This window comes from Schistocerca gregaria, chromosome 4 (assembly GCF_023897955.1).
Source record: "Schistocerca gregaria isolate iqSchGreg1 chromosome 4, iqSchGreg1.2, whole genome shotgun sequence".
Classification (NCBI taxonomy): Eukaryota; Metazoa; Arthropoda; class Insecta; order Orthoptera; family Acrididae; genus Schistocerca; species Schistocerca gregaria.
The window spans coordinates 247,474,415-247,493,909 of record NC_064923.1 but is presented as its reverse complement, the minus strand read 5'-3'; the positions used below and the strand labels follow the sequence as shown (position 1 = coordinate 247,493,909).

The window sequence follows — 19,495 nt, the reverse complement described above, 5'->3', positions numbered from 1 at the left end:
TGAGAGCTTTCTCTTATGTAGTGTACCTTAAGTAGTATATTTATGTAGATTTATAAATAAATGTCAATTTTATTCTTTTACTTTGTCATCTGGATATACACATGATTGTATAGCAGCTTACTTTGGTGGATAACAAATAGCTTGAAGGAAACAAATGCTTCTGTGTTTGCAGGAGGGTTCATTTGTTTATATCCCTGCAAATAGAAAAGCTTGTTTATTGTTTCACATGAATGAAACAGCTGAAATCAGCAGTATTTGTTATCCTAGATATATAAATATTATTAAATAATGGAGAGAGATCAGCCATCCAGCCTGAACTTCAGTAGACAATGTGGCTCAAAAGAAGACAGTCCAAAAAAGAGCTGACAAATCATTGTAGATTATAAAGATCCAGGAGAAGGGTTTGAGAACTCTAGACCTTAAATAGTAAAAAAAATTAAATAATAAACAAGATCATAACAGAAATCTGGTAAACTAAACAAATACCGTTTGAATGGCGATGACCACTCATCCATCCACTTCACAAGCAGGGGTACAAAACAGACCCAAATAATTACGGAAGAGTATCTCTCCTGCTTATCACCTACAAAGTTCTGTCAAAATTACTCTTAAAAAGATTTGTAAAACAGCCAGACCCAAAGATAGACGATTTGTTGTAGAATCTTAGAAAATATTCTGAGCTCAAACATAATGAAGTATCTTGAACAGAATGACCTCCTCAATGCCAGTCAGCAAATATTCCAAAAACATCTACCATGTGAAACCCAACTCACACTTTTCTAACAAGACATACTGAAAGCTTTGGATCAAGTCCATCAGGTAGCTGCACCTATGCTTATTATCAAAAGTATTATCATAGGGGCTATTGAGTGAAATTTGTGATTGGACTGAGGACTTTCTAGTAGGGCAGATACAGCATGTTATTTTGGATGGAGTGTCATTGTCAGATGCCGAAATAATTTCAGATGTGCCCCGGGGAAGTGTGTTGGGACCCTTGCTGTGCATGTTGTATATTAATGATGTTGCAGACAATATTAATAGTAATCTCAGGCTTTCTGCAGATGATGCAGTTGTCTATGATGAAGTACTGTCTGAAAGAAGCCGCATAAATATTCAGTCAGGTCTTTATAAGATTTCAGCATGGTGCAAAGATTGGCAACTTGCTTTAAATGTTCAGAAATATAAAACTGTGCACTTCACAAAATGAAAAAATGTAGTATTGTATGACTATAATACCAATGAGTGACTGTTGGAATTGGCCAACTCATACAAATACCTGGGTGTAACACCTTGGAGGGGTGTGAAATGGAATGATCACAAAGGTTCAGAAGTGGGTAAAGGAGGGTATAGACTTCAGTTTACTGGTAGAATATTTGGGAAGTGCAATCAGCCTACAAAGGAGATTGCTTAGAACAAGATGTTGGCCAGGTCGATAAGCAGCCAGGCATGGGGCCTGTTTCAGCATAGTCTTCAATTTCTAGAAAGCCACATCGCATGATGCGGACCAGTGAAAAGGCATGTTTTTATGCGACAGGCTGCGCAACAGCTGAGCCACTGAAGCAGCAAAGAGTAAAAACTTGTGATAGTATACTATTTTCCCCAAGAACGCCTGCAGTTCTTTAACAAATGTAGGGTGAGGAAGGGCATCGATCACAGTGACAATTTGCTGAAGCGGACAAATACCATCCTGAGACAGTTGAAACCCCAAGTACGTGATAGATGCCTGAAAAAAATTTTGATTTCTGAAGATTACACTTAAGACCGGCAGTCTGTAAGACATGAAAAAGTGTGTGAAGATTTTGAAGATGTTTGTCAGTGGTGGAGCCCGTGACAACAATGTCATCCTGATAATTTATACACCCAGGAACACTGAGCAATAATTGTTCCAAGAATCGCTGAAAGAGAGCAGGGGTGCTGGCAACCTCGAATGGCAATCATTGGTATTGATAGAGATGAGATTTGTAAGATACCTCAGCATCAAATTGTCCCAAGAGAGAAATCTTCTGTTTATTGTAAGTCTGTTATTGCCTAGTGACAGGTGACAGGATTGGAGAACCCAACTGAAGATACGTCTGAGAATTGTTGATAGTGGCAGCAGAACCAGTATCCACCTGCTTGCAAACAGCTCGACCAAGTATTTGGACAGTGAGGAACAACTTCCCTGAAAGGGAAGAAGTACAGTTGACAGACAACACAAAATTAGAATCAGTGTCTTGTTCGTGAACATCATGTATGCGGTCGGATTTGCAAACGGATGACACATGACCTTTTTTTTGCATTTGTGTCACACAGCCCAACGTTGTGGACAATCTTTTCATGAATGTTTCATAAAACACCGTTGACATGAAGAAAGTTGCCATGGGTTTTGCTGCAGTTTCTTAGAGGTTTGTTTGCGGTTAGGCCTAGGCTGCACTTGGGAGCACTTTCTATTGAGGCTGTGAAGTTCAACAGCCCAAGCGTGATAGGATTGATTCGGTTGTTTTTGAGAACGATAAAAGGCAACACGAGAGGCTACCACATGCATTTGCTTTTGAAAATACAAGGACAGACGTGAGCACATTTCAGCAAAGGACAAAGATGCAGGATCTTTCAAAGGAGCCAATTGTGACAACAACCAATACAATAGAGGTGAAATCCATGAAAGGAACAGTTCGTCCGCAACATGAAATGCCAAGAAGTGCTGTCGAAGACGTTTTTCGTAATCAGACCAGTCTTCCACTATCTCATCGTAAGGCAGTGCCATTATGCAATGTAGAGACAATGGCGAGAGACGCCCTGCATTTGATCCCGCGACAAAATCATGAATTGCATTTGTGAGAAGCGTTTGCTGCTCTATGAGACCTTGCAATAGTTGCTGTAAAGTAGCCATGGAAATACGTGGGTCCACAATGGAAAAGGAAAATCCCATCCTCGTCACCAATTGTTATAACTTCAAGTTGAACAAATATATTTCAAGAAAGACGCAATACATGAAAGTCACAGATCAAGAAAACAGAGTAAGACGTGTGTATACTTTAACAGTCAAATCATAACTGACTCCAAGTCTAGCGGCTGCTGGCTGGCTGGCCGCTTAGGTGGTGCTGCTGCTGTATGGCTGGCAGACAGCGCCGCATGTAGAGGACATGCGTAACTGCGCAGTGGCACTTTGAGAGATCGGCGAGTCACAACAATAAGTCAACTCCATCCTGGGTGGCCTTGCCACATCCTAAGGTGGGATGCGCAAAGTGCTGGCATTTAAAACAGGACATTGGGTTGGGAACATATGGTCATATGCTTAGGCAAAGGAAACCTGTCTTGATATGTTCTGGGAGTTTCATTCTATTGAAGATAAAGACGAATGAGTCAGATTTTATGAGCTCCCCTTCCACCATTTTCAGTATTTTTACACATTAATAATCCCTTGCTGAGCCCATTCTTCATTTCCTCCTTGGGAATGTCAACCAGATCTCTACATGACACAATACCTTTGATAAAGTTCAGGGTGTTATGGAGCTTCATTTCTATGGCATATTCCCCAAGGCACTTAGCTTTCTGGAAGTTGGTAACTAATTGGGTACTAGCAGTTTCAGCCGGCAGTGCCATTATGCAATCAGTTGACTGATTTCAGTGTACCTGGGATGCCATCTAAAATTTCCCGAATGTAAAAAAGTGAAACCTTGTCATAGCTGTCCTCTTTTTGCATCACAGTCAAAAACACCTTCTGACCGGCAGCATGCAATTCGTTACTATTCAATGACAAATTCTGTGTAACCCCTGAATCCAGATGACTGGCTACACAAGCCCTCATATTTGATTTGGTGTTAGTACCTACCAGTGGCCCACCCTTTCTGATGGAAGGAGAAGGAGATTATTTTGAAAGCTCCATTTTGGTCCCACAAGCAGCTGGGGTAAATAAAAAGTCCACCTAGACAGAGCCCTGCATACCTAGGTAAGCCTTATACAGCTGAGGTGCAGCAGAATCCCCAGAGACTGCCTGCTAATGACTGTTCCACCTCAAGAGTCAAGAATCTTATCAACATAAAGCACACCTTGAAATTGAGGGTTTTGTTTATAGAGATTTTTACCATCCTTGGTATGTTAACACAAGAAGAATGTCATCTGAATATTAATGAATAACTATGTGCATTGATGCTTTTCATACAGAGCCAGAATGTGGTAGAACCATTTTACAATATAATTTATATAAATAGTATTTTAGCAACTGTAAATTGTTGCAGCTATTATTTGAGAGTGGCACAATACCCAAAAATTATAATCATAAACAATTAAATTTAATAATAAACTAAGCGGAATGCATTATTGTTTCAAAAAAGTGATTTTTTCTTTGCATATGTTCTAATAGAGAGAATGTTGCTGAAAAAGCAATGTCTAATAATAATTTTAAAAAAAACAGTTGAAAGAATCAGAAGTTTGTGAAGAGAAACCTTTGTGGCAGTATGGCATTCCACTTTGAAATGTCTTGATGTGGTTGACACTAATGCTTTTCTAAGCCTTTATAATGCTTGAAATTTTGATGATGAAATTGAGATGACAAATACATTTGCAACTGTTCAACAAGAGTAAGAGTTAGTATATAAAAATTGGATTTTTTAGCTTGTATCAGATCATACAAAATTCATCATGTTTTTTGACACATCACACCAAAAAATATTTTCTACATTTCTGACATTGTTCCAGATGATTTAATTGAAACATCTATTCCAGCTTGTAGAATACTAAATATCTAACAAGGAGCTCAGAAAACTTTCACACAAGTATGAAGAATGCATTCTTTATCTGGTTATTCTACACCTACATTTACATCTGCACCCTGCAAACCACTGTGAGGTGCATGACAGAGGGTATATACATTCCATTGTACCACTTATTATGGTTTCTCCCTATTCCATTCACATATGAGGCACATGAAGAATGATTATTTTAATGCCTCTGCACATGCAGTGATTATTCTAATCTTATCTTCATGATCCCTATGTGTGTGATATGTAGGGGATTGTAGTATACTCCTAGAGTCATCATGTACAGCTGGTTCTTGAAACTTTGTAAATAGACTTTCTCAGGATAGTCTTTCAATTCAGATTCTTCAGTATCTCTGGGACACTCTCCTACAGATCAAACAAACCTGTGACCATTTGTGCTGTCCTTCTCTATATAAATTTAATATCCCCTGGTCCCACACACTGGAGCAGTATTCTAGATCCAATTGCACAAGAGATTTGTAAGCAATCACCTTTGTAGGCTGATTGCACTTCCCAAATATTTTACCAATAAACTGAAGTAAACCACCTGCATTATCCACGATTGAACCTATGTGATCATTCCATTTAAAAAGTGTTACAACCAGGTATTTGTATCAGCTGGGCAATTCCAACAGTGTCTCATTGATATTACAGTCAAAAGATACTACAACTTTCATTTTTTTGATGTGCACAGTTTTACATTTCTGAACACTTAAAGCAAGTTGCCAGTCTTTGCACCATGCTGAATGTTATCGAAATCTGAATGAATATTTATGCAGCTTCTTTCAGAAAGTACTTCAGCATAAATAACTGTACCATCTGCAAAAAGTCTGAGGTTACTATTAATATTGTCTGCAGTGTCATTATTATATACAACATGCACAGCAAGAGCACCAACACACTTCCCTGGGGCACATCTGAAGTTATTTCTAAATCCAACGATGACTCTCTATCCATGATAACATGCTGCATTCTTCCTACAAAAAAGTCCCCAGTCCAGTTGCAAATTGCACGTGATACCCCATATGAGCAAACTTTTGACAATAAACATAAATGTGGTACTGAGTCAAATGCCTTTTGGAACTCCAGAAGTACTGCATATACCTGATTGCCTTGATTCAAAACTTTCAGTATGCCATGTGATAAAAGTGCGGGTTTGGTATCACATGATCAATGTTTTCGAAATCCATGCTGGTTGGAATCAAGGAGGTCATTCTGTTCAAGACATTTCATTATATTTAAGCTCGGAATATGTTCTAAGAGTCTACAATAAACTGAAGTCAAGAATATTAGATGGTAGTTTTGTGGATCAGTTCTACTACCCTTCTTGTTGATGGTTGTGACCTGTGCCTTTTTCCAAGAAATGGGCATGGTTCTTTTGTTTGAGGGATCTACAATAGAGTATAGTTAGAAGAGGGGCTAACTCAGCCACAAATTCAGTATAGAATCTGACATGGATTCCATCAGGGCCTGGAGCTTCATTTGGTTTAACAATTTCAGCTGTTTCTCAGCACCAGTGGCATTAATACTTATTTCACTCATCTTTTTGGTGGTACAAGAATTAAATTGGGGCATTTCTCCTGGGTTTTCCTTTGTAAAGGAATTTTTGAAAATTGAGTTAAGTGTTGTGGTTGGCAGGAGAGCCAACCGAGTTTTTCTAAAGGAGGCCGAAATGCACGTGTTTAGCTCACGCAGGCTGCCGTGAGGTCTGGAACATGACAAGGGAATTAGAATTGAGAAAAACGGACATAGCTGGTGGAATACTTAACTTTAATCCATTAATGACGAACGTCGCTCTTTATGGTACATGATTCACAATATCAAAAGTACGGATACTGGCGCCTTGCTAGGTCGTAGCAAATAAAGTAGCTGAAGGCTATGCTAACTATCATCTCGGCAAATGAGAACGTAGAAGTCAGTGAACCATCGCTAGCAAAGTCGGCTGTACAACTGGGGCGAGTGCTAGGAAGTCTCTCTGGACCTGCCGTGTGGCGGCGCTCGGTCTGCAATCACTGATAGTGGCGACACGAGGGTCCGACGTATACTACCGGACCGCGGCCGATTTAAAGGCTACCACCTAGCAAGTGTGGTGTCTGGCAGTGACACCACATTAAGCATTTCGGCTTTTGCTTTGCTATCATCAATTTCAGTTCCTGTCTCACTGCCTAGGGACTGGACATTAACTTTGGTGTCAATAACAGCTTTTAAATATGACCAGAGTTTCTTTGGGTCCTGTGAAAGCTCATTTGGCAGTATTCTGCTATGGTAATCATTAAAGGCATCATGCATTGCTCCCTTGATGGCCAAATGTGTTTCATTCAGCATCTCTCTGTCTATTGCCCTACATTTTGTTTAACACCTATTATGCAGTTGTCTCTGTTTCTTTAGAAGTCGCTTTACTCTAATTGTATACAGTGGATTGTTCTACTGGGTACATATCTATCCAGTATATGATCAACTATTCTTTTAAACTTCAGCCATAGTTCCTCTAGATGCTCCTGCTCTGTGCTGAAATTCTCAAGTTCCTCATTGAGATATGATACTACAGGTTTTTTTTTCTAGTTGACTGAACATATATATCTTTTACTTTAATAATCATTGTCGCCACAACTGTGTCATGGTCACTGATACCAGTTTCGAGGTGGACATTCTCAAAGAGGCCAGGACAATTTTTCCCATTATATCCAATACTTTCCATCATAAGTGGTTTCCTAACTATCTGCTATATGAAGCTTTCAGAGAAAGCATTTAGTAAAGTTTCACAGGATGTCTTATCATGCTCACCACTAACAAAACTGTAACTTTCCCAATTAATTGTTGGATGCTTAAAGTCTCCTTTGAGGGTTAGAATATAACAAGAGAACTGAGGTTTTGTCTAAAGTTTTCAGTTATATCAGGAGATGAGTCTGGTGGGTGATAGAAGGATCCAGTTATCATTTTATACCCACCCCCGCTACTGAGTTTTGTCCAAACAATCTCACATGCAGTTTCAATTTCCATCTTGATGGATTTGGGTTTGTGTCCTGCAACAAACACACCACCTCGATTTTCCATTTGCCTAGACTTTCAATATACACTTAAATTTCTTAAATTCTCACCAAAACTCTCACTGTTGTCAATTTTGGGTTTCACTTAGCTCTCTGTACCAAGTATTAAGTGAGCTTCACTGCTTTTCATTAGCACATAGAACTCCAGCACTTTGTTGCAAATGCTTTGGCAGTTTACCTTTAGGTTTTTAATACTTTTGCCTGTGGGAGACATTTCTTTTGATCTTACACAGATACTTATGGTTTTCCTACAGTTATTGTTATCTGGATTGGATGGAGAGCCACCGAATCTAGAAACCCTTGTGTGCATACCACACACAGTCAGCTAACTGAGCAGCAGCCTCTCATATGTAGTGCACATCTGACCTATTTAGGAAGACCCTAAGGTTCTCAACACTATGGCACAAGTCCAGGAAGTCGCAGCCTATCTTGTCTCAGATCTTTCGAAGTCTCTGATGGAGTCATTCCACTCGACTCATAACCAGACCCATTATATGCCATGTTCATGCTTTGCACCACATTTTACAGCACTATTTGGTATGAGTCTTATTTCATGAGTTACAGATGCTCATCGTGACAAATTTATTTAATTTTATTGTATTAATTTATATTTTTCCCTCTCATACTCTTGCACAATACTGTAAGACGTGCCACTAATATAGGAAACAATGACAGTATTGCCAACAGCAGGCACTGTGGAGATATGGAACAATCTGAAGCTGTTATAGCATGAATAAATTAAGTTAATCATGAAGGAATTTAGGAGTACCTAATGAACATTGTTATTTATGTGCTACTGTTAAATTACAATGGTTTTGGGAAGGGTTAATAGGAATAAACTACTAGGTTTAAATTGGTAAATATCACAAATACTTCTTGCAGTCTCAAAGTATTTCTTTATGCCAGATTTGGAAGAACATCTGAAGAAAGTCAGTGATGCAAGACTGAAAGTGATTGCCACTGATGGTGTATTTTCAATGGATGGCAATGTTGCTCCTTTGCCAGATATATGCAAACTGGCACATAAGTATGGGGCTCTCACATTTGTGGATGAGTGTCATGCAACAGGATTTTTTGGGAAAACAGGAAGGTATTTACTACATTTTAAACTGTACTGTCTTGTATTAACATTAATGGTAATTATCTTTTTTGTCTACTTCTAAAAATGCAAATCTTCAATAGGAAAGCTTTTTGATCATAGTATCATTTTGTTGTTTCCACTTTAGCTTATTATCCATGTGAACAATGACAACATTTATCCACTGGATTTCTCTTAGTGTGTGACAATTAATGTCTGCTTATGATTCCTGAAGATCCTTGATATTTTTTTTAGGATTCCATAATATGTATTAAATGATTTGTCATTGGATAGGTTATAGTCCTGTTCCATTAACATTTTGGTTTAGTTAACTGAGTTGGGCCCTGATTAATACTCTACTGTTAATAGCTAGCATTGAAGGTGGTTCAGTGAACACTCTGGCAGGCACTTAATTGTATACTACAGAATAATCATTTATCAAGATCATGAATAATAGCATATCAAATAACAAGTTGTAAGTTTTGTTTTCCTAGTGCAGTCTATTAATATGCTCCTGCGCATTCTGCAAGGAAAAAACATGAGATTAACACCCTCCCATAAAAAAGTGTGATGTTATTCTAACAAAGACCACTTAAAAAAATACTGGGTTCACATAAGTAACAATTCCAGTCTTATTTTAAATTATGTCACAGTTGGTATCATTATTGTTGTTGTGGTCTTCAGTCCTGAGACTGGTTTGAAGTAGCTCTCCATGCTACTCTATCCTGTGCAAGCTTCTTCATCTCCCAGTACTTACTGCAACCTACATCCTTCTGAATCTGCTTGGTGTATTCATCTCTTGGTCTCCCTCTATGATTTTTACCCTCCACACTGCCCGCCAATGCTAAATTTGTGATCCCTTCATGCCTCAGAACATGTCCTACCAACCGGTCCTTCTTCTTGCAACAAACTCCTGTTCTCCCCAATAATATTCAATATCTCCTCATTAGTTATGTGATCCATCCATCTAATCTTCGGCATTCTTCTGTAGCACCACATTTCGAAAGCTTCTATTCTCCTCTTGTCCAAACTATTTATCGTCCATGTTCACTTCCATACATGGCTACACTCCATACAAATACTTTCAGAAACGACTTCCTGACACTTAAATCTATACTCGATGTTAACAAATTTCTCTTCTTCAGAAACGCTTTCCTTGCCATTGCCAGTCTACATTTTATATCCTCTCTACTTCGAACATCATCAGTTATTTTGCTCCCCAAATATCAAAACTCCTTTATTACTTTAAGTGTCTCATTTCCTAATCTAATTCCCTCAGCAGCACCCGACTTAATTCAACTACATTCCATTACCCTCATTTTGTTTTTGTTGATGTTCACCTTATATCCTCCTTTCAAGACGCTATCCATTCCATTCAACTGCTCTTCCAAGTCCTTTGCTGTCTCTGACAGAATTACAATGTCATCAGCGAACCTCAAAGTTTTTATTTCTTCTCCATAGATTTTAATACCCACTCCAAATTTTTCTTTTGTTTCCTTTATTGCTTGCTCAATATACAGATTGAATAACAGTGGGGAGAGGCTGCAACCCTGTCTCACTCCCTTCCCAACCACTGCTTCCCTTTCATGCCCCTCAACTCTTGTAACTGCCATCTGGTTTCTGTACAAATTGTAAATAGCCGTTTGCTCCCTGTATTACACCTTCAGAATTTGTAAGAAAGTATTCCAGTCAGCATTGTCAAAAGCTTTCTCTTAGTCTACAAATGCTACAAATGTAGGTTTGCCTTTCCTTAATCTTCCTTCTAAGATATGTTTTAAGATCAGTATTGCCTCACGTGTTCCAACATTTCTACTGAATCCAAACTGATCTTCCCCGAGGTCAGCTTCTATCAGTTTTCCATTCATCTGTATAGAATTCGCATGAATATTTTGCAGCTGTGACTTATTAAACTCGTAGTACGGTAATTTTCACATCTGTCAACACCTGCTTTCTTTGGGATTGGAATTATTATATTCTTCTTGAAGTCTGAGGGTATAACGCCTGTCTCATACATCTTGCTCACCAGATGGTAGAGTTGTGTCAGGACTGGCTCTCCCAAGGCTGTCAGTAGTTCCAATGATATGTTGTCTACTCCGGGGGCCTTGTTTCGACTCAGGTCTTTCAGTGCTCTGTCAAACTCTTCACGCAGTATCGTGTCTCCCATATCATCTTCATCTACATCCTCTTCCATTTCCATATTATTGTCCTCAAGTACATCACCCTTGTATAGACCCTCTATATACTCCTTCCACCTTTCTGCTGTCCCTTCTTTGCTTAGAACTGGGTTTCCATCCGAGCTCTTGATATTCATGCAAGTGGTTCTCTTTTTCCCAAAGGTCTCTTTAATTTTCCTGTAGGCAATATCTATTTTACCCCTAGTGATATGCGCCTTTACATCCTTACATTTGTCCTCTAGCCATGCCTGCTTAGCCATTTTGCACTTTCTGTTGATCTCATTTTTGAGACGTTTGTATTCCTTTTTCCCTGCTTCATTTACTGCATTTTTATATTTTCTCCTTTCATCAATTAAATTCAATATTTCTTCTGTTACCCAAGGATTTCTACTAGCCCTTGTCTTTTTACCTACTTGATCCTCTGCTAACTTCACTACTTCATCCCTCAAAGCTACCCATTCTTCTTTTACTGTATTTATTTCCCCCATTCCTGTCAATTGTTCCCTTATGCTCTCCGTGAAACTCTGTACTGCCTCTGGTTCTTTCAGTTTATCCAGGTCCCATCTCCTTAAATTCTCACCTTTTTGCAGTTTCTTCACTTTTAATCTACAGGTCATAACCAATAGATTGTGGTCAGAGTCCACATCTAACCCCTGGAAATTTCTTACAATTTAAAACCTGGTTCCTGAATCTCTGTCTTACCATTATATAATCTATCTGATACCTTCTAGTATCTCCAGAATTCTTCCATGTATACAACCTTCTTTTATGATTCTTGAACCAAGTGTTAACTATGATTAACTTATGCTCTGTGCAAAATTCTATCAGACAGCTTCCTCTTTCATTTCTTACCCCTAATCCATATTCACCTACTATGTTTCCTTCTCTCCCTTTTCCTACTCTTGAATTCCAGTCACCCGTGACTATTAAATTTTCATCTCCCTTCACTACCTGAATAATTACTTTTATCTCATCATACATTTCATCAATGTCTTCACCATCTGCAGAGCGAGTTGGCATATAAACTTGTACTACTGTAGTAGGCATGGGCTCCTGTCTATCTTGGCCACAATAATGTGTTCACTATGCTGTTTGTAATAGCTTACCCACACACCTTTTTGTAACTTTAACCTATCCATTTCAATTTTTAAATTTTCTAACCTACCTGCCCCATTAAGGGATCTGACATTCCACGCTCCGATCCATAGAACGCCAGTTTTCTTTCTCCTGATAACGACATCCTCTTGAGTAGTCCCCGCCTGGAGATCCGAATGGGGGACTATTTTACCTCTGGAATATTTTACCCAAGAGGATGCCATCATCATTTAACCATATGTTACAGCTTCATGCCCTCGGGAAAAATTACGGCTGTAGTTTCCCCTTGCTTTCAGCCGTTCGCAGTACCAGCACAGCAAGGCCATTTGGGTTAGTGTTACAAGACCAGATCAGTCAGTCATCCAGCTTATTTGTTAGGAAAAAGAATTAAGTGATTGCAAGAAGTGAAGGAGTTGTTCTTCATCATGAATTCAGAACACAGAGTCATCATCAATCAATATGTACCACACCAGAGGTCCTAGTTTCTGGCTGTTGAGGAACATCTCTTCCATGTGACCCATGAAATATGACACAGACATAACTATCCTTGTTTGTTCATATGTTTGCCCCTCTAAAGTGAAGCAGTTATGGGAAGAATGAAGTTGACTAGAGTGACAATTATAATTTTTTTGGGAGACTTTCAGGTGGGCTTTGGGAGAGGTTTATACTTTTAAATGTCCCTACTGGAAGCATTTGGGATTTTACTTCTCTCAAGTAAGTTCTGGTCAGGGATTTTTTTCCCTTTCTAATTCTAAAGATATCCACTGTTTGTCCTACAAACCAGATCAAAGTGAATTGTTTGCTTGGATGCCTTGGAATTTGAGCAATGTTTGCCTAGTGTTCAAATGAGGGTTCTAGTTTTTGTTATAATGCTATTTAACAAGTTACAGACAGATATATATGAAGAAACTGAAAATTTTTACTGTTCCAAGGGAAAATTAAAAAATATATTATCACACACTTCTTTTGTAAGTGATCACACTGTCTAGATCCAAGAATTGCCGTTTACTATTAGCTGTGTGATAGGTAACAATGTCAACTGTAAGCTGGTCTTTATTTTCATAACATGTAGGAAACTGGTGTTTTGAGTTTAGCCACATAAACATTAAGCATGCAGTAGTTGCTATTACTTAATGTAGCTAAGTAAGAATTAACTTATTTCCCTGTTAGTTTGACTCTGTTCAATGAAGCCTGGGTAAGCACAAAGTGTATAAAATAGATTGGTGATGATTAATTGTTAATATAGTATTTATACGGTTATAGTTGGTGGGGACTTCAACCTACCCTCGGCATGTTGGCAAAAATACTTGATCAAAACCGGTGGTAGGCAGCAAACATCTTCCGAGATTGTCCTAAATGCTTTCTCCGAAAATTATTTTGAGCAGTTAGTCCACAAACCCACGCGAATTGTAAATGGTTGCGAAAACACACTTGACCTCTTAGCCACAAACAATCCAGAGCTGATAGACAGCATCATGACTGATACAGGTTTTAGTGATCACAAGGTCATTGTAGCTAGGCTCAATACCATTTCTTCCAAATCCATCAGAAACAAACGCAAAATAATTTTATTTAAAAAAGCGGATAAAGTGTCACTAGAAGCCTTCCTAAAAGACAATTCCTTCCGAACTGACTATGCGAATGTAGACGAGATGTGGCTCAAATTCAAAGATATAGTAGCAACAGCAATTGAGACATTCATACCTCATAAATTGGTAAGAGATGGAACGGATCCCCCGTGGTACACAAAAAAGGTCCGAACACTGTTGCAGAGGCAATGGAAAAAGCATGCGAAGTTCAGAAGAACGCGAAATCCCGAAGATGGGCTAAAATTTACAGACGCGCGAAATTTGGCACGTACTTCGATGCGAGATGCCTTTAATAGGTTCCACAACGAAACATTGTCTCGAAATTTGGTAGAAAATCCAAATAAATTCTGGTCGTATGTAAAGTACACAAGCGGCAAGACGCAGTCAATACCTTCGCTTCGCAGTGCCGATGGTACTGTTATCGACGACTGTGCCGTTAAAGCGGAGTTATTGAATGCAGTTTTCCGAAATTCCTTCACCAGGGAAGATGAATGGAATATTCCAGAATTTGAAATACGAACATCTGCTAGCATGAGTTTCTTAGAAGTAGATACCTTAGGGGTTGCGAAGCAACTCAAATCGCTTGATACGGGCAAGTCTTCAGGTCCAGATTATATACCGATTAGGTTCCTTTCAGATTACGCTGATACTATAGCTCCCTACTTAGCACTCATATACAACCGCTCGCTCACCGATAGATCTGTTCCCACAGATTGGAAAATTGCGCAGGTCGCACCAGTGTTCAAGAAGGGTAGTAGGAGTAATCCATTTAACTACAGACCTATATCGTTGACGTCGGTTTGCAGTAGGGTTTTGGAGCATATACTGTATTCAGACATTATGAATCACCTCGAAGGGAACGATCTATTGACACGTAATCAGCATGGCTTCAGAAAACATCGCTCTTGTGCAACGCAGCTAGCTCTTTATTCGCACGAAGTAATGGCCGCTATCGACAGGGGATCTCAAGTTGATTCCGTATTTCTAGATTTCCGGAAAGCTTTTGACACCGTTCCTCACAAGCGACTTCTAATCAAGCTGCGGAGCTATGGGGTATCTTCTCAGTTGTGTGACTGGATTCATGATTTCCTGTCAGGAAGGTCACAGTTCGTAGTAATAGACGGCAAATCATCGAGTAAAACTGAAGTGATATCAGGTGTTCCCCAGGGAAGCGTCCTGGGACCTCTGCTGTTCCTGATCTATATAAATGACATGGGTGACAATCTGAGCTGTTCTCTTAGGTTGTTCGCAGATGATGCTGTAATTTACCGTCTAGTAAGGTCATCCGAAGACCAGTATCAGTTGCAAAGTGATTTAGAAAAGATTTCTGTATGGTGTGTCAGGTGGCAGTTGACGCTAAATAACGAAAAGTGTGAGATGATCCACATGAGTTCCAAAAGAAATCCGTTGGAATTCGATTACTCGATAAATAGTACAATTCTCAAGGCTGTCAATTCAACTAAGTACCTGGGTGTTAAAATTACGAACAACTTCAGTTGGAAGGACCACATAGATAATATTGCTGGGAAGGCGAGAAAAAGGTTGCGTTTCATTGGCAGGACACTTAGAAGATGCAACAAGTCCACTAAAGAGACAGCTTACACTACACTCGTTCGTCCTCTGTTAGAATATTGCTGCGCGGTGTGGGATCCTTACCAGGTGGGATTGACGGAGGACATCGAAAGGGTGCAAAAAAAGGGCAGCTCGTTTTGTATTATCACGTTATAGGGGAGAGAGTGTGGCAGATATGATACACGAGTTGGGATGGAAGTCATTACAGCACAGAGGTTTTTTGTCGCGGCGAGACCTTTTTACGAAATTTCAGTCACCAACTTTCTCTTCCGAATGCGAAAATATTTTGTTGAGCCCAACCTACATAGGTAGGAATGATCATCAAAATAAAATAAGAGAAATCAGAGCTCGAACAGAAAGGTTTAGGTGTTCATTTTTCCTGCTCGCTGTTCGGGAGTGGAATAGTAGAGAGATAATATGATTGTGGTTCGATGAACCCTCTGCCAAGCACTTAAATGTGAACTGCAGAGTAGTCATGTAGATGTAGATGTATCTGCAATATTTTTTCTTCTAATGGTCAATCTGTTCCTGGCCTCTTTCCTCTTCATGAAGGATCTGCTTCATGTTGGATTACACAAAACACAGATAAATAAATAAAAGAATAAAAGATCCACTTTTGAAAAGATCTAATAGTCAGTCTGTTCCTGGCCTCTTACCTCTTTGGGAAGGATCTTCTTCATGTTGGGTTATACAAAACACAAATAAATAAATAAAAGGACGAAAGGCCCACTTCTGAAAAGATCTACAGAAGCAGTTGGAGTACCAGATGCAGCAACATTCAGCTGATGTGTAAACTCATTTATAAGCAACCTTCTTCCTTCATTGATGGGTCTCCCATGACTGTTCTTATGGAATGATACAGTTGATTAAATCTGATTGTTTCTGCCAAAGAATTAGTGATACAGCAGAAGTGTCTTGCAGGACTATAACTCGCAGTTGTGGTTACAAGAATTTTGTACAAGTGGAAGTTATGAGTGTGAAAACATAAGACAGAGGTAAACAGAAGTGAGTTTTAGGAGTCTCTAAAATAGTGGGTAATATTTTAGTTTGTAAACACCATGATGATGGCAAGTCAAGTCTTAAATATGTAAAGTTACTGACCTTGTTATACTGTGCTGTTCTTCAGTAATGCTGAAATTTTGAAGTCTCATTATCTGAAACCGGTTGGAGTTGTAACTCAATACTTTAACAATGGATGTACCACTTCTGATTTAAAATTGAGATTATTTCACATTTATTAGTGCAAAAATGCATAATGATGATGGTCAGCTTCTTCTATCAGCTATTTTTATAGTTCAAACGAACCAAGTTATTAACTACCCTGGATGAACTCTAAACAGTGGTAGATTCATTAGTACACATTCCCACAGCGAAGTCATTACTCTTATCGCTATAAATGATAGAGTTTCACAAAATGCCATCTGAAAGAAAACTGAGTCTAAAACAGCTCTCAGAGTGAACCACTGGAGTTTTACTGACACATTAGCACATAGAAGTTATATAGACATTAATAGCTGGACTATTGAAATAAGTTCTTAGAACATTTACATTTACTGACTATAACATAAAGGTCTCCACATATTAGTGATCTTGACATTAAAATGTTGATTGATGAGTGCAAACCATCAATTTTTACACTGATACACTAACATAAAGATTGCTAATACTGGACTTTGACACAGGGATTTTAGGAGGATTATTGTTAGGTGCAGACTGCCAGACTTATTACCCAGTTGTTGTACTTACAGACAAGTGCATCAAATTTAGTGAAATCTGTAAAAACATAGTTCTATAAAGAGAATATGTCAAAATTAGTGGCAATGACATTACAGATAACAAAGTAATAATTTGTTTTATCCATATGATAGATGAGTGGACAATTTACAAAGTGATTATACAATTTTATTCATACCTTGTGCAGTACTGCAGGGATTTATTGAGCTTCATGTAATTTTTCAGGTTTGTAATTCTCTTAATTTGCATAATTTTTTAAATCAACCATTATTTTCATAACCAAAGATATTTTCTAGTTCAGAAAAATGAGGGAAACAAAATTATAACATCAGTTCTCAGAATTAAACATGCCCAGAGGTCTAATTAACAAAAATATTTTGTGCATGTTGGAAACTTAATTACGAATAACTTTTTAACAAATGACTTTTCATATAAAGAAGAATGTTTACTGAAAGAGTGGAATCAGGGCTTTCAAATAAGCTATGTCCTTTTGAAAACAAATAATTATTAGCTCATAATATTTTTTTGAGCACATGATTTCTGAACATGTTAAGCTAAAGATTTCTTTTAAAAGAATATATTTGCTCTAAAACTAATTATACTACTTTCATTAGCAGAATTCAAATAACCTCATGAATAATGAACTTTACTGCAATATTAACTAGACTAGACATTTGATACTAATTTATGTAAATGTTGTACATACACTACAAGTATAAAATTTTGTTCTCTTCTTAGGTCTTCAACCATCAGGTTGATTAGCCACAGCTCACCATGCTTTTCAATCTTCTGCATGCCTCATGTGTATGGTATAGGTGATGTAGCTGGTCTCTCCGTGATATCATTGAATTATTCCTCTTTCTTGTGTTCTGCCCTTCAGTAACACTTTTAATGACACCATCATATCTCAGCAGATGGCTTACCCTTGCATTCCCTCTGTATTGGATGAGCTTCAAGAGACATGGGATCTCTTTGTCTACCCTAGCATTCTGTGGCAGAAGAACATCTTGAAAGCTATTATTTTGAATTTCTCGGCTTCTCCAAGCATCCATGTTCCACTTTAATGCAGCAACACACTCCAAATGAGCATCTTTATAAGGTTTATCCTGAGATGTTTGTCTGTGCAGTTAGACATATAAAGATTTCTTATCTTGTTAAAAGCAGATATTTCCTGGTGGATCAGGCTAATTATGTCCTTCTTCGACCATCCACGTGACATATATTGTCCAGTTACATTAATGTGACCGACTGTCTAAATGCTGATCAACAATCTTTGGCAGCATGAGACATGCTGCAAGAGAGTCAGTAAGGTTCTGGAAGGTATTGACAGGAATGTGGAGTGCCATGAAAAGTTGTATTACATTTCTCGGATGAGCATCCATGGTGGGAACAGCCTGATTGAAGAGTTCTCACAGATTCTTGTTTGGGTCTAAAGCTGGGGAGTATGGTGGCTAGGGGAGTACAGTAAACTTCTCCTAGAAGTCTTGAAACCATGCACATACACTGCAGGCTGTGTGATGTATTACACTGTCCTGCTGGTAGTTGCAATTGTGCTGAGTAAAAAAAAACTGCATGGAGGGGTGGAAATGGTCCCCAAGATAGATGTAAACTGGTATTGATCCACTGTGCTTTCCTGAATGATGAGATCGCCCATCAATCCCATGAAAGCAAATTTCCAGACAATAAAACTCCTTCCTCTGTGTCATTCAAGCCAACACCCATGCATCCAGTGGAGCATAACGTGGTTGATCGGAAAAGGCTGCCTGTCGCCACTCTTTGGATATCCAGTTATGGTATGCAATTTGAGCCTTCATCCCCAATGAACAGTAGGCAATAAATGGGCACAAACCAGGCATATGCTGTGAAGGGCCACATGTAGCAATGCTCACTGAATGGTCATTGAGGAGACACTGTTGGTAGCTGCTTGGTTCATCTAGGCAGTCAGTTGCTCAACAGTTGCACATCTATTTGCCCATGCACATCCCTGCAGCCATAGTTCATCCTTGTCATCTGTGGCCCATGGTACACCACAGTTGCCTCAGTTTTTGTTTACTACACACTAAGATTTTTGTTATAAATTTATTGATTTTCTTGCTATAGGAAGATTTGAAGGTCGTTAACCACCATCTCTTCCAAATTCTTCTGTATCTTCACTTAAAACTGCTATATCATCAGCAAATCTCAGCATGTCTATTTTCTTACCATGGATTTTAGTTCCTCCTATGTCTCCTAGCTCTCTCTGATTTCATATATTGCCCTCTGAATGCATTTACTGAACAAGACAGGAGAGAGTGTGAAGCTCTGTCTTACAACCTGCTCAATAGTAGCTTCTTATTTATGTTCTCCACATCTTACTATAGGCACTTCTTCTCTATACAGTCTCTGCATTAGTCGTGTGTCTTTATACTTTATGCCACTGTCTCTCAGCATATCAAAAAGCTGTCACCAGTCTACTCTTTCAAATGTT

The 19,495-nt window shown here is 38.7% G+C and overlaps 1 protein-coding gene across 1 annotated transcript in view; it reads left to right on the top strand.

Annotated features, from left to right (window-relative positions):
• Window positions 1-19,495, top strand: part of LOC126365930 (2-amino-3-ketobutyrate coenzyme A ligase, mitochondrial) — a 72,338-nt gene that overhangs the window by 34,704 nt on the left and 18,139 nt on the right. The window contains exon 5 of the mRNA XM_050008697.1: window positions 8,693-8,876. Within this exon, the coding sequence (XP_049864654.1) occupies window positions 8,693-8,876 (184 nt within the window). The remainder of the gene's footprint in view (window positions 1-8,692; window positions 8,877-19,495) is intronic.